Source organism: Cottoperca gobio, chromosome 7, assembly GCF_900634415.1.
Source record: "Cottoperca gobio chromosome 7, fCotGob3.1, whole genome shotgun sequence".
NCBI lineage: Eukaryota > Metazoa > Chordata > Actinopteri > Perciformes > Bovichtidae > Cottoperca > Cottoperca gobio.
The window spans coordinates 3,823,192-3,844,259 of record NC_041361.1 but is presented as its reverse complement, the minus strand read 5'-3'; the positions used below and the strand labels follow the sequence as shown (position 1 = coordinate 3,844,259).

Sequence of the window (21,068 nt, the reverse complement as noted above, 5' to 3'; positions counted from 1 at the left end):
TGCGTTGAAACGTGTGTTATTTTCTGGAGGTATCCACACTTACTGAACACAACAGTTGACATTATCCTTCCTCAACCAAAGACCATTGCAATGAAACGCAGGACGGTAACATGCTTTTGTTTCGGGGGACATATAACTAAATTACACAAATACTTAATTTAATTACCAAGTACATATTGAATTATTACAAGGTACAAACAGCTGTGTCAAGAAAAGGAGATCCACTAGGTGAGGTACTTAAACTCAGCTAAAACAAACAACTTTAAAGTCTACTTTAATATACAGTAATGTGATTTCCACTCAGTTATTTTGATCATTTAAAAAACAAACTTGTACTTACATTTTCACAATAAAAATAAATAAATATCCATCATTTCATCCCATTGTCCCTGCCTGTTACACAATAATAATACAACTGTACCCTGTAATTGTTAAATGAGTACTCAGTAATTAAAAAAAAGGTGAGGTCTCTTAAACACAGTCTTTACCATCTTTGTTCTCCAAACGTGTGTCTTCTTTCCTTATACTTACAAAACATACAGTTAGCCAATAAGTATTTTATTGATGCCCTGTATACACTACATATTTACAGTGATTGGCGGGCTGCAATGTAAGAGATTACCTAATTACTTGTTTTGTTTACTCTCGTGTTTCCTGTCAAACGTTTGGCTTTAATAGCATTTTATCGGGTGGGGTGCATGGTGACATTGTAATTATATGTTGATTATACAGTAGCCAGTATTTTTAATATGTTGTCATGGAAACAACTAATGAGCGTACACATAAACTAATGTCATATGATACAATAAAGATTACAGAAATTAAATACAGTCCAATACACATAATCTGACCTTATTTTGCGAATTTTGGAAACTAAAAAAATCCACTTACTGTGAAAAGGTCACTATTAATCAGAGTAAACGGGGAACAAATATTTAGTACCGTCATACGACAAATACAACTGTTCTATACAATATTGTATGCGTGTGTCTTTTATATTATGTAGGGATGAGGCATAGTCTTTTGGCCCTCGTGCTTCATTATCATTAGGATTCAGTGTGAATCAGGCCGGCCGGCAGCTGCTGGATGAGAGGCAGAGGGAGGGAGGGAGCGAGGGAAGGAGGGAAGGAGGGAGGGAGGGAGGGGATGCGGGGCTTGTTCACATAATAGCCGGCGGGTGAAGGCGTGGTGAGTGTGGCTCAATACGAGGCGAGTGTGTGCGCTACAGTAGTACCGGAGGATGAACATGGACAGTGGCTGCACGGCGGTTCCCCTCCCTTGCAAAAGCAGCTGGGGAGAAAGCTGAACGGGAGGTGATCAATATGCAGGGGAAGATATACCTTATCAATACCTAAGCCGGATATAAGGAGTGCAAAGGTAAGGCGATATATATGATGTGATGGAGCAGATTCAACCCGCCCCAGTGAGCTGAGAGGAGACAAAGTAGACCGAGTCATGGGCGCATGTGATCCGGGGAGGGAGCATCAATGAAAATTACAACAGCATGGGTTTGGCTCTCTGCAGCGACTGGCGTGTTTCCTCAGTAAAACAAGGAGTGAGGATGTATTTAACACATCTGTCTTAGTCATGGGGTTCAGGTGGAAACCACCCATATACAGTAGCCCAGTAGCACATTCATTGTTCTCCTTGCACAGTGGAAACTGGCCCTGAGGTGGGCTAGTCTCATTATAGAAGGCTGTGGACGATACTGCTGCTTGTAGTGGATATGAGATGGTATTATTAGATGTGTTCAAGTGAAAAAAAAGTATATATTTGCTATTTGATTTGGTGTAATTGAATTTAATATAGAGACGCAGGCTGCATAATACATTGATTAAGGTAGTGTGACTTGGTGAATCAAAAAAAAAAAGCCTCTCAGAAGCAATACCTGTTTTTTATACATTGTTTGTGCATAATTATCATTATCTGTTTTGTAGTGTATGCGTTGTGTGACTATGGTGAGAACTGGTGATCTAAGACAAGCATTTTTAGTCATGTCTTCCAAGTTGCTATAGTTTTGATAGGCCAAGGTATCCTCCCTTTAACCTCCAGGATCTTTCTTTTTAAATGTATTGTTCTGGATCTCCATTTTTACTCCACTCGTAAAAACAAGGATGAGCCCTTTAAATGTTGACACTGACCTGCTGATGTTATCTCACAGTTGAAGGAATTGACACACAACTGTGTATATTTAAAACCTCAGGAATTGTTGTGATGGTGGGGTCTGTATGACACACGTGTCAAGCGTGAAACTTTGTTGCTCTTCCTATTTGTCGGAGAGGATGTCCTGTGTCATTTTGTCACATACGACAACTTTTTTGGGGCAATTTCTGACAAACCCCCTTTTTTTTTTTTAAAGGGTCATTTAAGTTACGTTTCTGGTTAATTCATTCACTTAATATTCAACAGAATCAAAACTCAGCACACTATTCACTATATCTATATCTTCTTATGAGCATGTTTGTCAGTTTGAGAGCCTAAAGAGGCAAGTGTTTGATGCCGCTGAGAAATGTCTCAGCACTCGGTTGGCAAACGTCCATTTAGGAATCAAAGCCTCCTGAGACTCTCTGAGAAATGTGCTAAAGACAGAGAGGGAGATAGATCTATTTTTGGACAAGCAAGTAATCTTGTATTCATACTCTTTAGAGGGAATGTATCTGATAAACAGACATAAGATGAAAGCCGAGCAGCATGACTGATATGAAACAGTTTGGCAGGTGAGGATTTGGGGTTATAACTTTTTAGTCTTACTCATGTGCAGCTGTCCTGAAAATCCAAACTGATGAATCCAGTTTCAACATATAAAGACAATAAATATAACTTGATCACATCTCTGATAATGATTGTTTTCACTGGGCTGCAGACTCTCTGGCTCTTCGTCCAGATCGTGAAATTTGGTCATGTTCCATTTTCTCCACTCATTCGCCTCTGTGCCTCAGCGCCTCAGTGCTTCGTCCCTGAGCTCTGCAGAAAGTCACTGCAGTTCTCTGTAATGAAACTCTGCAGTTTTGTGATATCAGGAGTGTCAGTGGGGACAGCTGTGAAACCCAGAGAACGAGGGCAACTGGTGGTAAAGCTCTCTTGATTGCTTTTAGAGTCTGTGTGTTTTTGAATCAGTCTCGGCTCTGCTTTGTGCTTTTAAGATATTTAGATTCTGCACTGAGATGCTGCAGTTAGACTGTTTCTAAATGTTCTGTAACCTAAGCATCTTGATCTGTAAGAACCATGATTGATTAAGATGGAGAGTATTTTGTTTTACCTCCCATTCTGTTTATATGAAGAAGAAAAAAAAACACATGCATGCTTGGATCTTGGATCCAGGAATAAATATACAAACATTAAATTCTAAATGTTAGATCCTTTTATTTAAACTCAAGATATCCAAACAAACAGATTGATGTTCCCCAGATGATGAACCCATGGAACTCATTTGGGAAACTTAATGAGCACACGTAGATTCCCATGGATTGCTGAGCACGTGACACCTCGCTTTGATTCCTGTAGAGTTTTAACACACTTGTTGTTTATAAGTTGCTTTGGACAAACGTTGAATGACATTCACTCCTCTAGCACATGTTGGGAAGCTAACATACTAAACTAAGGTGGTAAACATGGTAGAAATGATACCCGCTGACTTAAAGTATGTTAGCATTGTAACGGTTAGCATTTCGACATAAGCATTTAGCTCAAAGCGCTGCTGCGTCCATATACAGCCTCATAGACACATGGCTGGGACTCTTAGTCTGGTTTGTTAGAGAACTTTGTGGTCCGGGTCAAAAGAACATTCTCTGCAAGTTTGCAAGTTTTCACTGTTGCAGGTCTGTTGGGATTTCACAGACACTTAGCAGTGTTTCAGTCGTATTATAGCCGAGCAGCATTAATGAAAAGGCAAAAACCACAATAGCTCAAGGTCAGTTTTTACAAAAGCAGCTGAAACTCTGTGAGAATTATGCAACTCTGGAGAAAAACACATGATGCAAACTTTAATTTAAACCAAAAATAAAATGGCGTCCCTGAATATTTGTACTTATTTTTGCTTTTCTGCTGCTAGCATTACAGCGCTGATAGAAGCAGATTTGACCACTACTGTCACTGCTCATAAAACATTGCGTCTTGCAGTTTGTAGGACGTTCGGTGCTTTTGTAGACGTCCTTTTTCGTTGTGAGAATAAGAACTTGCACTGCATGATGACATCATTCCCATGAATCACTCCTCTGTGATGCGGCCCGTCCTTGTATCGCCGGGATACTGTGTTATAAAAACTAAATTAATATTTCTTCCAGGTTCTAATTCCTCCATAATATCCTGAGCCTCATTGTGTTCATGATTTTCCCCCGGATATCACAAACGGCCAGACTGGTTCTCTTTGGGAGATGATGCTAGACAGATACCTTTTTGACCACTGACAACATGAGTCATGATGAGATATCAGATGTGGTTTCAGATAATCCTGTGCTGTATCCTTCAGCCCGCAGCATCTGTAACCAGGGCTTTGTGCGGAGTGCTCACTGTTCGGAGCAGTTTTGCCTTTGGTGTTTTATTTATTGTATTTGCACTGCCAATACGCCTACTAATTAAGCACCCTGTCCTTGGGAATATTTCTGCTATGATGTAAGACCAACATCTAAATGATTTCACAATAAAAAAGAACCTTTTTGAATCCATTAAGTGAAGTCATCGTTTATCATCTAGTCAGGGTCAGAGGTCAGCTCTCGCTATTGTCATCATATAATAAAGGAACTGTAAAATCTCATGCACCCACAACACAGAACTTAGTGTGTTTCCCTTTACCACCAGTATATTGGGTGTCACATCCTGTTTTACTTGAATTTACAGGTTTTAGTTTGATATCTTTTGGCTTTTTCTTTTTTATATGCAATCCAGTCACTGTATCTTATTTTCAGAAAAAGGTTAAGAAACATAGTTTTGTATAAATAGGAATGTATAAACAACATTAATTTCCAGCTTTGTCTGATTGTAGTGGGTGTCTTGCAAATAACATGTAAGCATAAAGAGCAGACACTGACTTGTGTGTGTGATACCAGCCTTCATCAATAATGCATGAAAACGGGAAACTGAGATAAGACGGGCGGCAGTCTGGACATGACATTTAACCAGCGTGACGTATTAAACACTGACAGCTAGTTTACTCATGACACAGAGACATTCTCCTATTAGCTTATTGTATAACTTTAACACTGGATAGGGTGCTCTTGTGTGAAAATTAACTTTTGGGATTTACATCTCTACTTCGTACCAGGTTATGTATTATAATGAACATGGTGTTCCTTTGTGAATAAGGCCACGTCTGCATCTTCAAGTGTCCACCGGGATGTTTTACTGTACACTATAACAAGCTGTCTATGTGCCAACCTCAGGCTCCAGACTGGAGTCAAACCCGCACCCTGCAGCGTCTCTGGAGATGCAAACACAAAGACTGACAGTTCTTTCATCTCTTCCCTCTGTGTCTCTTTTTCATGAAGGTTCAATGCTCGTCTTAACCCCACAGGGTCCAAGGCTGCCCTTTTATTCAGGTTGAATAGGTTGTGTTTGGTTGACTAAGCAGAGCTGTCTGCTGTAGTGTGACGAATACAAGAACCTCATGAAGATTCTGACTTTCAGCAGGTGTTTAGTAGAGCTGCGACGATTAATAGATCAACAGAAAGCAACTATTTTGGACACTTTTCAAGCAAACTTACCAAATATTTGCTTCTCGTAAAGTTTTGGACTGTGCAAGCTATTTGAAATGTGGTTTCCAGCTTTTTTCACTATATTTAAAAAGTTTATCAGTGAAGAAAATAATCATAACTTGTTGCCCTATTGCGAGTGTGCATTGGTAATTATTGTGCATCCACCGGTTTTAAATCATAGCCTGCACTGGTGACTTCTGTGCGTTGTGACAGAGAAGCTGCTGCTCTGTCAGATATAAATAGCAGTTCTTGTAGTGATTATAGCTCTCAGATGAATAATAGTGTAGCTTCCTAAAATTAATGGCCCGTCCTTCCACTCACTTCATCTATATTGCATAAGTACAAGTCATCCCAGCTGCATTTGACTCTTGTCTGCTGAGCTAATAACTGCTTATGGAAATTCCACAGTGGCACATGCTTGTTTAATAAGAGGCCACTTTTTTTCTCCATATGAACTACTTCTCCACATCCCTGCACCATCTAGTGGTCAGTGCCTTTACTGTACATGCCAGATGGGAGTCATGTCATGCTTGATATAGAGACAAGTAGTGTGACTCCACCATCATGGAGTCGTAACTAAATCAAGCTCAAATCAATGTAATAATACTCCAAGTGATCGCGAGCCACACTCACACAAATGAATTGAACTTATTGGATTTGCATCTTTAATTTAGATCATGAATGAGTATTTATGACTGTGGCGAAAAGAAAGACGCATTAGTCGGAAGCTTTAATTGACAAAGTGATAGTTAAAAGATTAGAGATGGTGCAATTTAAAGAAGTGACCGGGACCCGTTCTATTCAGGAAGCAGGGCAATTTGTTTAATCGTTTATTAGTGCAATGTGAGAAATATATAAATGGGGAGTAGAGCGTGTGTGAAGTAAAGCCTCTTTGAGTTGTTTCAAACACTTTAGTGCCTCCGGAAGAGGAAGTAAGAGACACCTGATATCCAGAGTCAAACCCATTTAGCCACAGAACAGCACACAAGTAAAAGAAGCATCTAAAGAATAAATTCAGCAGACAATATAGACATGATTAACCACCTCATATTGACCACTAATGTTTCCTGTCTGACCCCTATTGTTCATATTAAGAAGCAGTAAACCCTAAAGTGTGGTCTCTCCCAGCCTGCCCTCATTCAGTCAGCTGTTGATTTCTCATAAAGTGGCTACGCTGTATAAGCCGCCACAGCACAGCTAAGGCTGCTCAGTCAATAACCTGGTTGGAACAAGTTGCCGGTTAATCCTGATGGTCTGTTGCTGCTCAGTCACAGCTAACAATTTCATGGTCTGGATCCAAGACGAGACTCTTATTAAAGGAGGATGAGTTCTGGTCAGGGATGCATCCTCACCTGCACTCTCCCCGGAGAGGTTTACCAGGTACAGCAGCTGCAAGAAGTTGTGATCAGCCTCATTCTGTCACATGAGGAGGCTGTTGAATGTGTCTGAAGTGTTTGTGAGACTGGTTAACCTCAATCTGTCATTGTTACCGGCTATTTGATTTATAGAGCATACTGTGTTTTCACTGTCTCTTATCGAGTCGAGCTGATTCTGTGATGACACTCGTTGTTTGAAGGGCTTTGTGGTCAGAATGATCTCACACAAAGCAAACAGGATTTGCTTCTTGCGTCTTCTTCTTGTGGGTAGGAGTACCAGACAACTGGGTTTAATGGATGCAGACTTTAGTCAGAATCTGGTATGAGGTTGTGGTTTACGGATATAAACTGTTGCATTCTAGTTGGCGCTTTGATGCATAAAAAGTTTGCAATTATAAAGTGCAGTGGTGGAAGAAGTATTCAGATCTAAAAGTACACAAGTATTACAGACTAAATGTGCTCATCATTTAGGGGATTTCCCCCTGTGAAGGTTATATTACGATATATTATCTTATGACTTATGGTTGCTCTCATGTCTGAACAGCATTTTATTTTAGTTGGAGGTTAAACACATTAACATTACTTCTTTATGTTGTGTAAAAATGCATTTTCAAAATATAGCTATCACATTTTCCCCACTGAAATGTAAAGTAGCATAAAGTTGATCAAAATCATACTGAAGTACATTGCTTGAGTACTTATATACACTGGATATTTCTTTATATATATATATATATATATATATATATATATATATATATATATATATATATATATATATAAATACTGGAATGTCTGAGAGACTGAAAGAGTAAAAGTTAAATGTGAAAGGTTCAAAATGGTACAAATCCTTCCTTTGGTTGCCATGGCACCAAATCCTTGAGACAATGGTTTTATTGTCATCAACAACGTCAGTGTTTTTTTTTCTTTTCTGTATTTACCACCAAGGCCTCTGCTCAGTCTGGCTCCTGATAGTAAATATTAACTCTTAAAGACTAATATTTAGATATTGTATTGTCACAAGGCCTTATGTGTGCTCTACAGCTTTAAAAAAAAACATTACCATACCTCATGTCATTGTGCCTTGTGATGAGGAATAATCTGCACTCTGTCCCACAAGCTTTAAACTTCCTCTTCTCCTTCCCCTGCAGATGACCGAGGGCAGACTGTGCCAAGTGCAGCTGCTGGATGACAGGAAGCTGGAGCTGCTGGTTCAGGTATGAATGCTCCTTACTTAAAGTGAATATAATCAATAGTTTTATAATGACAATGGATCAAATAATGAATACATGTAATGTGAAATGGGGCTGTTGGTGATTATGAACTCGCAAAGAATTATTGCTGACTCTACAGTTCCTCTCTCTGGCTGCAACTATACTGCTTTGGTTCACTCTCACTTCTCGTTGTGTTTTCTTTTCAGCGACAAAGCTCTAAAAAACTTTACTCATCTTTGCTCATCACCAAACGGCAGACAGTGTGGTGAACGTAGTGGAATATTTGGCAGCTAAACAGCCAAATATTTCCCTCAAGAGTTGGTGGCAACCAACCCAGAGCTGTACGGAGAGGGACTGTTAGACTTTAGATTATGTAGATGTTCACATCTTGTCTTTCCTAGAGATTCTATAGTTTCTGTAATCTAATGTTATGCTGTGTGTGGCGTGATTAAGTTGATTAAGTGAATCTGAAGACCGTCCTTCAGCAGCAGGCTCTGCGTTAAGTCTCTGCGCTGTTGAAGTGTCCTTGAGCACAACACTAAACCCTCACTCCAGTGCTACTGTCTCTAGTTTATCTTCCAGATCGAAGGAAGCAACAAATAATATCCGTGACACATTTATCAATTAGTTTTGACTGACATTGCTTACCTAATATTTAGTATTATAGTCGTGTTCCTGCTCAATCTAAATCTTCTTCCACAGCCCAAGCTGCTGTCGTACGAACTCCTCGACTTGGTTTCCTCCCACTTCAACCTCAAAGAGAAGGAGTTCTTTGGACTCGCATTTTCTGATGACAAGTATGTAAATTGTTATGTTTATTTCTGTGTGTGTGTGTGTGTGTGTGTGTGTGTGTGTGTGTGTGTGTGTGTGTATGTATGTGTGTGTGTGTGTGTGTGTGTGTGTGTGTGTGTGTGTGTGTGTGCAGCTTTCTGATGCTTCAGTGTGTTTTGCCTTTTGCAGTGGTCAGCGTAAGTGGTTGCAGATGGACCGTAGAGTTCTTGAACATGACTTTTCAAAGAAGTCCGGGCCCATCGCCCTCTACTTCCTGGTCAGGTAATAATTGATTTTTCTCATGCAAATCACAAGATCTCCAGCAGGGAGCACTGCATTGTAGACATGGAGTATAGCTGTGAGCTGTAAACAAAATGTCCACGGTAGTTCCTATCATGACACGTCTTAAATATATATGAATGTCTCCAAGTGGTTGTTATAAGACTTTGATCGTGAAGTATCTTGTTGGTGGTTTTCAGGCTTTTGCACATCATCCTAAACCGTCACTCTCACCCACACCTCACACTGATAACAAAATGATTTACCAGGCACAGTGACAAGTTATCTTCGTTTAACCCTTTTTAAGTTTTATGTGTGTGCATCTGCTTTTATCCTTCACAGGTTTTATGTAGAAAACATAACACAGCTTAAGGACATCATAACGGTGGAGTTATTCTTCCTGAATGCAAAATCTGCCGTCTACAATGTAAGTGTTTCTCTCGTGTTTATGAAGCCGTGGCAGAAATGATGCTGCTGGTTGTTTTTGTTTCTGAGCAGCTCTCTGATGATTCACCGTCTCTGGACCCTTGCAGCTCGGCAGACAATGGCTGCAGGGCACACTTTTCTCACTCTGTCTGGAATGTAAACTAGACGGTCTAAAGAATAGGAAGCAAAGAACTAAAGGGTTCATTTTGACAATGAGCAGAGGTTAGTGTAGGGAAACGCAGACAAGACTCTATGTTTGGATCATGAAAGCTTTGCCCACGTGGACCACATTTTCTTCATCTATGTTCATTTTCCCTATTGATTCTTGTCTCTCAGGGGATTATAGAAGTGGAAAGTGAGAACGTCTTCAAATTAGCTGCAAATGCTTTGCAGGTTAGTGCTTTTAATATTCTCATACTTAGATTAATTGCTAAAATGCCTTTGAAGCATGTCATCTAATATGATGCATTTGTTTATCACTAGGAGGCCAAGGGAGACTACACAAGGTAAGTGCACATTAACAGCTGCTTAAGAGGTATTTAACAGCAGCAGGACAAGTTCATAGTGAGCTCTCAGTGAAGGCATTCAATAGGTCACAACACAAATCAATGGCAGTGTTATGTGAGGTTTACCACAGACTGCTAAGAAGCTTGCACCATGTAACTAATGAATCTCATAGTGCTGATAGAAGCCACGTATTGCAAAGCAGAGACACCCTTACTATCATCTGTGTTATCATACATGTAGTGCTCAGAGGGAATACTGCAGGTCTTTGTGCAGGTCGCCACCTGGCTTTGACCACCTGATGAAGTAAGATAGTTTAGGAAAACATCTCTGTTCATATGAGTAAAGTCTTTGTTATGGTAGCTGTCAGGGCTGTAACTGTACCAGTGAGGAAACGGAGGTCGTGTCCTCTGTATCTCTTCTGGGGTTCTTGATTTAAGCAACTCTGGGAGTCGACAATCTGCAATTTAAAACTTCTTTTTAGACTCAGTATATTTACATTTGAGCGCTGTTCTGCCAAATAAATGAAATGATTCAGTATTTCCCCCACTAGATTGTTATTCCTGGCAATGTAGTACGATTTACTCAAAATGTAATTGATTGTGGTGGGAGATCATTTGCTTAACTAAAAGTTGCCATAACAGTGTGAAAATAATCAACAATTCATTTACAGTATCAAAAGGTCAAAGCAATCCTTTAGTGTTAATGCAGCTGTTTCAAAGCAGAGCTAATTTTAACTGCTATATCGGGCAGTTATTCTTAGCACTTTCATATTATTTAAAGTAACTCCAGCTGTCAGATAAAAGCACTGAAGGCACACATTCACAATTTGCTTCTGAAATGTAATGGAGTATAAAAGTATCACTTACTTAAAGTACCTCGAAATATAAAGACGGTCATTATTTGAGTAAATGAACTAGGTCCACTCAACCTCCAAAACTGTTATCACAACTATGTTTTTTTTTGCATTCCAGTGATGAAAACACAAGAGCTGATTTGAAGAAACTACCAACTCTTCCCACCAAAGTGCTCAAGGAACATCCGTCCCTTGCATACTGGTACGCTTACAGGAAAAGCTTATTTGATACCTTGCCTACACTAATGTCTTGTAATGCAGTCCTGTAGTCTTGACTTTCCTACTAAAGCAAGTAGAATGTGGAGAGCTCGCTGAAGAGGCTGCTGCTCAGTATGTATATCAAGACCCAAAAAACAAGCAAACAAATGAGAAGAAACTTATAAATAGCAAGATAAATGTAAAATAAAATAAGGAGGTTAGTAAAAGTATTACGCTTGTTTTAAATCATTTAACTAACAAAGTTATTTATTGATGTATCCAGTTGTATTTCCGATGACCTTTTACTGCATACACATACACATACACACATCCATGCAGAAAGGCTTGATCTGATGATGTAGGCCTACATCTTTTGCAAAGCGTAAAAGGTGTCTTCTTTATGTGACTTTGCAGTGAGGATCGAGTGGTTGAACATTATAAACAGCTGAAAGGAGTCTCCCGAGGACAGGCCATTGTGCAGTAAGTACTGAAGAAAGTATTGGCTGTAAATGGTTCGACGCGAGTGATTAGACGATGGATGCTATCAAGCTTTAAATTCATTAATCTTCCTCCTCACCTCTATTAGCCCTCCCTTCTCTCCGTCTCTCCCTGCACTCCTTTTCTCTTCATCTGATAGAAATCAATAGCTCCTCTTCAGTGTCAGTCCAGTTCAGTCACACTGAACAGAGATCACATTCCCACTCTTATCTTTTCACATTTCCAAAGTAAACCACATGCAGATGTTTAAAAAAAAAAAAAAAGAACTCTGTGGTTTTAATAAAAAAATGTTTTTTTGTTCTAGGTATTTGACGTTAGTGGAATCGTTGCCCACGTATGGCGTGCATTACTTTGAAGTAAAGGTAGGTCTTCCGCTGTGATTAATGAGATGTGACAGCCGTTGCACCTGAAACTGAGTCAACCATCAAGCTGTGCTCTTGCGTCACAGGACAAACAAGGGATCCCGTGGTGGCTTGGAATCAGCTATAAAGGCATCGGCCAGTATGACCTGCAGGATAAATTAAAACCTCGAAAGGTAAACATTCCCTGCTGCTGCATCTCTAAAATGGCTGCTGCTATTTCTCTGCTTCACTAATCCGACAGTGGACATGATAGCACAGGGGTAAGGATTGCTGCTGTTGCACATAGCGTGGTGATTCAGCTCAAATTCATGCATCATCTATTTTACTCCAACAAAGGACAGGCTTCAGCTGCTGCAGCAGACGAGGCCAGACTTGAACAATTGGAGTTGGCTTTATTGGGGCTAGTGAGTTTTGTATAAAGTTCTTGAGATTCATAGTATGAACCTGCTTTTCTTGTTACATTGGTGTTGTTTTAGCGTGTGAGTAAATAGGAGGAACACCCATGTGAGTGAGCCGTCAGCTATGTTGTCCAGTCTGTGACTCCGGTAACTGCAGGGTGCAGACATGCAGTGCGGTACGGTTGTAGAAGAAGAGTTCAAAATAATTCACATGAATTTCCTAGCACTATCTTCCTATTTCAAGCCTGGTCATCGCTTGACATGGTGCAATCAATTTTTCTCTGCTGCATTCCGGAAGAATTGTGCAAGCTGTGTGCAGGCAGTGCTCGTTTTCTTTGCAGAGGAAAAGAGGGAGGGAGTGAGTTGATGATGTCAAAGGGAAAGGGGCAGGATTTGGGGCGTTATAATGCATGCACTGAGAATACCTGAGGAGACAAGTCAGGAGCTGACAGGAGTAGGGAACAAAGTATGCGTTTGTGTTGACGGCGAAGGATTTAATAACTTAAGAAACGGGACTTGTGAACATCCATTGTACTGGTAAGACTGGATACTGCACTGGTTTGAAGTAAGACTGCGACTTTGTTCTTTAAACAAAACTTACCAATTTGTATGTTTGTGTAAAATATTAATCGAACAATCAAAGTTTAAAATTCTATATATTTGTAATAATTGTTAAGGAGTGTTAACTGTGTAGCGGCTCCACATGTGGTATCTTTTCTTTGCGCTATCTGTGTCTCACGCAGATCTTTTCCAGACACACAGTGACTCACTGACCCAAATAGTCTGTTCATATCTGGCTGTCGTCAGTGAGCACCTGGCTTACACACGGATGGACGTGATGAGCCACGGAAAGTGTTAAATACTGCGATGAGTCTTTGTTTAATGTCCCCTTGTGGCATTCTTTGCTTTCTAACACCTGCATTATTGCACAGTTGGCTTGTCAGGCGGTCCCAGACTGTAATGACAGTTCATGTTACAGTCTGGCTTTGTTTTAATGACTGTGGCTGAAACAGGCCAGCCAAAACACCTGCACTACTAATCCTCCTTTCTAATAGTTTATGTGATGTTAGTCATGATGGTCATGGCAGTAATACTACAGATGGTTTTGGAAGTAAAACATGGATATTCCTCATGACTGCAGGCACATTGTAAAGCCACTGATGCTCATCTCTCTGCTTTTCAAGTTGAGAACTACAGAACATAATATCAATTCCCCTAATTAGATATTTCTCATTTTCCCCCGCAGCTTTATCAGTGGAAGCAGCTGGAAAACTTGTACTTCCGGGAGAAGAAATTTGCTGTGGAAGTTAATGATCCACACAGGTGAGATTCTCCTTCTGTATTTTTTTATTTTTCTTGTGCTTACAGTTGCTTTGCCTCTAATTGAATCTCTCTCTTCAGCAAAGAGATTTCATATCACTGTTTGCTTTTAGTTGAATGATGTTAAAAATCTCAACCTCCGATGTCTTATCCGCCGTGTTTCTTGCAACAGGAGAGCAGTAACCAAGCGCACCTTTGGGCAGACGGGCCTCCTCATCCACACGTGGTATGCCAGCCATTCTTTGATCAAAACCATTTGGGTCATGGCTATTAGCCAGCACCAGTTCTACTTGGACAGAAAGCAAAGCAAAGTAAGTTTCAGTCGTCGGTCACGACTACATTACTTTTAATAACACGTGCACTAATCTTTTTTTTCTTCTTAATTATTTTTAGACTAAATTAGGAACAGTAAGAAGTGTGGAGGAAATTGCCATGGATCTCACAGAGCACGGAGGAGCCAAAATAAGCAGACTGGGAGACACAGGCCTGAAGAATAACTTCATAACATCCAGCAATGGCAGCCTGGTGTCTACAGGTTGGTTATACTTAAGAGATTAATTAAGTTAATGCTTCATCATCATCATCATCATCATCATTATTAATATTTCATATTATATTCATGCTCCCAATTATCTCTGACTAAGCTCTTAATTAAAAAGTAAAGGTGACATGTTCACAGTGTCATGACACGGATGTTATTTTTAGATACTATATGCTTTGTGTTGGCAAGAATGGTAAGAATATTGTTTTCAAAGGCTCTGGAGACTCTGAAATGAGTGAAGAACAGAAGAAAGAGAAACTCTCTGAGCTGAGAAAAAAAGAGCAGGAGATCCAAGATATTTTGGCCAAGAAAACGAAAGAACTGAAGAAGATTTGCCTGAGAGAGGCGGTGAGAAATCGTTTTGTTTTGCACTGGTACTATATTTAACAAGGCACATACTGTATATGTTTTTCAGCCACATTCAGTCAGTTGAATTCCCATTATTAAGATTGATGCTTTCCGCTGTTTTGTTCAGTTCTAAGTATTTAGAGGAACTTGTTGTTTTGTGTTTTTCAGGAGCTTACTGGCAAGCTGCCAAAAGAGTATCCTCTCTCTTCAGGTGAAAGACCGCCGCATGTCAGACGGCGAGTTGGCACTGCTTTCAAGTTAGATGACCTTTTCCCCTACAATGAGGTCTGTGTTTAACTGTTTTGTCCATTTCATGTATATTAAAGTTCATACCAGCCTTGTCCTTTATGGTTTTTTGCACTCAGCTAATAATTTGCAGTCCATGACATGATGACAAATATCATCAATAAGCGTCAACTTGTCATAGATTTTCTTTTTAAACCATTTTAAATGAATCTGCAAAACAGGTGAAGCAGAGTTACTTATTGTTTTCTGTTTTGTTGTTTTGCTGCAGGATCCCTTCCTGAGGAACCTGGAGAGCAGATTTGCCTTGCAACAAAAGATTGTGGAGGCGGCTAAGAAGCTCGCAAATGAGTCAGAACTGTGCAAAACTGTCAAGAAAAAGAGGAGGAGAAACTGTTTGGATGCCATGCACACACTCCAGCAGATAGAGAATGAGATGAACCAGTACAGAATCAAGAAGGGAAAAAAGCCCACACAGCGGGCCTCTGTGATCATTGCAGGTATGATGCAGGTTGATTCATTGTGTTGCTGGATCATTTAGTTATAGTCACAGTAAACAAGGAGTTCATTTCTCTTTCTCCAGATGAACTCATCCGTTCAGACTGTAGCTCGCTGTCTAGTCTCCCGCTGGATGATGGTGAGTCAGACGAAACACACTCTGGTGAAATCAACCGACCTGCTTTAATATGTATCAACGTTTTGTTTTTTATCATGAATACTTTTAAAAGAGGGGGTGTCAGTATTGTTACCGTGTGTTGCTTTTGCGTTCAGATGACTCAGATGGTGTTAGTCAGAGGCCGCGCTCACGGTCGGTCCAAGGTTCCCCTCAGCTCAGTCCAATGCGATCGCTGGGAACAGAATATGATGTGGATAGACGGGGATCTCCGAGGGAGAATCACCACAACAAGAACCACGGCAGGTGTGGAAAATCATTTCCTGTCCCTCTCTAGTGTGAAGTGTAACTTGTTTCACAACTTTTGATTTTTATTGAAAAGCTGTTCTTGGAATGAAGCAATGAAGTATCATATTTTGGCAGAGTCCACAATATTTGCCGTGTCATGTTTGCAGCCTCATTCCTTTCCTCACATGTCATCCCTTGTTCCTTTTTTCCCCTTTTTTTTAATCCTCTCCACACCCTTTTAGATTAGCTTTTGAAGGCCAGGATGCTTCTCACCACTACCAGAATCCAAGAGAGGTCTCCTCCACCCACAGTAGTCCCTATAAAACCCTTCCCAGACCTCCTAGAAATCCACGCAGCATGCCTCCCACCCCAGTTATGACCCGCAATGCCTACAGCAGCAGCCAGCTCAGGTGTGACACACTGCACCAATATCTTTTACTTCAACCTAATCCCCACTTCTCTCCAACCCCTTAACCTTTAACCAAAGCTCTCAAGAAAATCCCTAACCTTTTTGATTTTAACAAATACATCCAGAAATAATATCCCATAACTGATTAAAAGGTTGTGTCCTTTCTCCAGGTTGGAGGGGTCTCCTCATTGCTTCCGGCATCGCAGCGGGAGTCTGGAGTCGCAGCCCCAGCTAAAGAAAGACACTGACTCAGAGAAGCCCGTTTTCATCTTGTCACCAGCCCACCGCAGCAACAGCACAGAGGTGTTGGAGGACTGCTCGTCCTACACCAGCCAGTCCAGTCTGGACTACTGCGGGGCGGCCAACTCCCACTACAGTACACTGGACTCCCGAACCTCAACCATGCATCGTCTCCACAGGAAGGTGGAAGTGTATGGGAATACTGGGAGTATGCCCAACTTGGTCCAGCACCACTCTGGTTGTAGTTATTCATGTGACACCTCAGCACACTATGCACCCAGTGCCTACTACGTTGCCGGCTACCCCTGCCCGGACATGGAGCCTTACGCTAACGGTGCCTACGTGTATGAGAATGACGTGGAAGGCCACTACAACGTCAACCCTTCCTACCAAATAAATGGGTATCATGGACATGACAGATTCAGGAATTACAGCAGTGATCGGGCAGATAGTCTTTCCCAGAATCCCTACGCAACAGTGAGGCCTCCGCGGAACAGAGAGGGGCCCAGAAATGAGCTGTTGGCCAAGAACATGCAGAAGGCCTTGGTGGCAGAGCATCTGAAAGGCTGGTACCACCGAAGCAAGAGCCCCAGGGATGGAGGGAGGATGCTGGCCGGATATGACTTTGACAGCGGCTCTCAGCACAGCCTGGGCTACCAGACCATGCCAGCGGCCTTCAGCCACTCCAGCAGAACCACCTCCTTTTCATCAGGTGAGATGATGTCAGCGAGCAGTTGGAATAAGTCGAGTCAAATTTATTAACAGGAAGGAAAATCTTCCAAGAAATGACCATTTAATGAAACCTCTTTTTGTCTTCTTATAATACAAGGATAGATATATTTACGTATTGATCTGATATTTGATCTAATTCTTCCTCCACCATGCCTTAAAGAGCTGCTAACCCACTCAATGTAGGTTTCAGGGGAGAGTTTTACATAACATAACTTAACATAAATACATTGTAAGCACGGACAGTCATTACAGCCACCGAGCAAAACATTTAAATCCTTTTCCGAAAGATAAATGCTTGGTGGTTGATACTGCTGACCAACCAGCCCACAATGGAAATACGTCGTAGGGCTATTGTGTTACCCTGATTTTTCGGATATTTTCCAGACTCAAAGACTCTTCTTACCATCAGGATTTTGAAAATATATTTGTGTGCTGCACATTAAAGCAGATTTTTAAGCTGTGTCCCAAGGTGTGACACTATTTCCTAAATCAATTAGACGTAAATGACCTCCTTCCATATTTTGTAAGTAACATCAATATAAACAAATGTACTGTAAGTGATGATACAACTTTAAAATGTTGGTTCATATTGTCCAAATTCAGGAAGGAAATATCAATATGTCATTTCTGGCTGTATTGTTTGGATTTGCAAAATAAGTTTTAACTTAAGAAAAGGGATTGAAAACTCTTATTGAATGTAATAGTGAGATGAGAAATGCACAAACTGTCATTTATTTAAATGGCATTAAAAGGTATAGTTACATGTTTAAGATATTGGTCCAACAAACAAAACAGTTTTGCAAGTTTCAGGTCTATATGATACAATTGTGAAGTTTCCATTTAAAGTGGCAGTAACAGGACTGTAATAACACGTTGCAGAATCATGTGAAGGGTAATTGTTTGTTTTGCAGCAGTGACGTAAAGATGGATTTAAGAGTGTCTCCAATAACAACAATTACGAATGAGTTCCACTCCAGCATTAGCTGAGTGTTTTGCCTTTGTCTTGTTTGCAGTGTCCTCAGTGGAAAGCGCAGGAAACTGGCGGAACCAGCTGGCAGTAGGCCTGACCGAGTACGATACACCCGACACGCCTCAGTACCCACACCCTGGAGCGTCTGCTTCTACGTACAACCGCAGTCCTTCACACAGCAGGTGAGTGCTGCAGTTCACTCTCCACACTGAGCTTTGGATGCAAGAGGAAGTGAGTCAATCACAGACAATTGGGGGTTGTTCCGTTTAATTATTACTGGAATCCTAATTAAAATACTGGTTGTTATCTTAAGGATTCAATAATTAGCCTGCTTATTTGCCCCGGTGATGCTAAGCCGCAGGTACAGATGTCAGTGCCAATCCTGTGTTCTGTAATGCATGTTGCAGTTCAAGACCTTTGTTTTGTGTGCTGCTCTGCCTCTAGATAAAACATCACATTGTGTTTCTCTGCAAAAAGTTTTTTTATCTTGTGTGACCTGAAACTATTTAGCTCATAACAAATGTAACCATGAGGCCCTTTCTTTCTTTCTTTCTTTCTTTCTTCTTGACTTATGATTAATGCTCATGTGTGCAGATTTCCTCCAGAAAACAAAGTGTCTGAAACAATGCCTAAAAAATCTGAGTCAGTTGAGGTGATTGGCTCTGAGGCCACTAGTACAGATGAACCATCAGACAACCTTTCTAGCACTTAAGGGTGAGACCACAGCGGACTGCTTTGTGTCGTGTTGACAGTCATCTCCATTTTTGACATCCCATCTTCATTTGTGTGTCTTATTTATTCAAATCATACACTTTTTCATTTTGTGGTCTGGTTTCTTTCTTCAGGCACAGCGTTGCTTTTTGTATTTGCACAAAATTGTGTCAGTCATTATCTTGATGACCTTGCACCTGACATACAACAAATAGAGGACACATAGGAGTATGTTATGACAGGATTAGATAGTAATATGAGTAAGAGTGTACAGCCAGCTCTGTGAGGCTGTGCTTAGGCAGAGTAGTGCTTTGAGCTAAATGCTAACGTTCTCACAATGACAACAACTGATGTTTAGCAGGTATACCAGTTACAATGGTCACCATGTTAGCTTAGCATGTTGGTATGTTAACATTTGCTAATAAGCACTTAACACAAAATGCAGCTCAGACAGGTATTTGGTCCTAAAATAAAATATTGGACAAATAAACTTTCTGACCTGATGCTAGCGCAAGATGGAAAGTCAGCAGGTCGCTAAAATTCAATCCATCCAATAGCTGTCAAGAAATTTCACTGAAAATGTAACACAGATTTCTACCACTTGGTGGCACTATAGGAAAAGTTAGGTTATCACCAAAGTCGCAAAGCTTCATCCTCCAAGGACAATGAAAGTCTGAATCAAATTTCATGCCAATCCATAATATAGTTGAGATATTTCAGTGTGGAGCAAAGTTGTGGACAGATACCCGAAACCAAACAATGCAATCCCGCTGCTAGCGTGGCTAAAATGTAATACACATTTCCATTTACACCATGAAGCCGAAATCATGTTGCATGCCTTCACAAAGTAAAGTGGACTTATTTGCGTTTGCATTTCCATTCCTCAGTTTTTTTCCCACAAGGTTTATTTTATTCCTTTCTCTCAAACAGTTGAACTACAGTCTGTTTGACATATCTTTGTCTCACTGCCTGTACAGATTTCACCTGAATGGAAGCTACATGGGCATCCACTGAAGAGGACCAAACCAAACTTTGGCACAAATAAAGCCATGGCCAGCAGCACATGAAGGGGATGAAGTCGAAACATAGGCTGTACACAAACTTTTGTTGCTGCCATAACCCTGTCTTGGGAGATGTTCCATCTGTTAGGTTTTTGGCAGAGTCTATGTGTACACTGTGCTCATGTTAAAGTAACCTCTGAACACAGTGATGACACTCTTGAATGACTTTCCCATGTGCCTTGGATTGGAAGAATTGTACAGGCAGATGAGAATGTGTCAAGGAACTTTAAGATGTTGCACAATCACACTGGATTCAAACCCTATTGTGTTTTAAAGAGGAAAAAAGAGGCAACATGTGTTTTTACTGAAATCCAACTCCATGTGGAACTAGCTACTGCCTTATACAAAACAGTAGGTTATAGAATAAAAATGTTTTTCACCACTTTCATCTCGGTAAAGTATGATACAAATAGTCTTAAATATACCATCCAAATTGAAAACAAACTTGAACATGTTCCCAATGTGACATTACAAGAACCCAACTCATCACTCATTAGAGCAGGTTGTGTATTCGATGACTTAACATTTCTTCCTTTCGTTAAACTTCTAATCAAATTGTATTTTGTCAATATTGTTTATAGAAACATTTGTCTTTGTTGGTGGCGTAATGTGTTTAAAATGCATGGTAAGATTTTTCTTTTGTTTTCGTTTTTTTACAAGAACTTCTTTTTATATTAACAGAAGACCACTGCCGTAAAAACCATATACATGTCTCGTTTTCTCACATATTTGTACAGTCACTGTGTAGTTATATGTTGTTAGATGTTGTCATAAAATATTTTCCACTGGGAACAAGGATGTGAATAAATACATGTGTGACAGATAGACGGCTGTTGTCACTTTCTTATAAGAGGCTCGTGTGGGTGGTAAACAACCGGTTCAGGTTCTGTTTTTAAGCATGTGAGTAAGCCTTAAAGGTATAGTTCGACTTTCACTAATTTTGTATTCGCTTTCTTGCTGAGTTAGATGAGAAGATTGACACCAATCTCATATCTGTCCATCAACATATGGAGCCACGGC

At 40.4% G+C, this 21,068-nt stretch overlaps 1 protein-coding gene across 3 annotated transcripts; it reads left to right on the top strand.

Moving 5' to 3' along the window:
• Window positions 1-1,178: 1,178 nt before the first annotated feature.
• On the top strand, window positions 1,179-20,873 carry LOC115010432 (FERM domain-containing protein 4B-like). 3 transcript variants are annotated; one of them, XM_029434962.1, is made up of 24 exons: window positions 1,179-1,377; window positions 8,218-8,283; window positions 8,983-9,077; window positions 9,241-9,333; window positions 9,673-9,757; window positions 10,093-10,149; window positions 10,240-10,262; window positions 11,235-11,318; window positions 11,729-11,794; window positions 12,117-12,174; window positions 12,261-12,347; window positions 13,819-13,895; window positions 14,065-14,203; window positions 14,286-14,427; window positions 14,648-14,781; window positions 14,950-15,066; window positions 15,296-15,524; window positions 15,608-15,661; window positions 15,796-15,943; window positions 16,168-16,335; window positions 16,505-17,286; window positions 18,320-18,458; window positions 18,871-18,990; window positions 19,965-20,873. In XM_029434962.1, exons 2-23 carry the CDS (start codon window positions 8,218-8,220, stop codon window positions 18,986-18,988), a joined length of 2,961 nt encoding a protein of 986 aa, XP_029290822.1. In that variant the 5' UTR covers window positions 1,179-1,377; the 3' UTR covers window positions 18,989-18,990; window positions 19,965-20,873. The 3 variants fall into 3 exon arrangements, with proteins under 3 accessions (XP_029290822.1, XP_029290824.1, XP_029290823.1); XM_029434964.1 differs by lacking the exon at window positions 16,168-16,335; XM_029434963.1 differs by lacking the exon at window positions 18,871-18,990.
• Window positions 20,874-21,068: the final 195 nt, after the last annotated feature.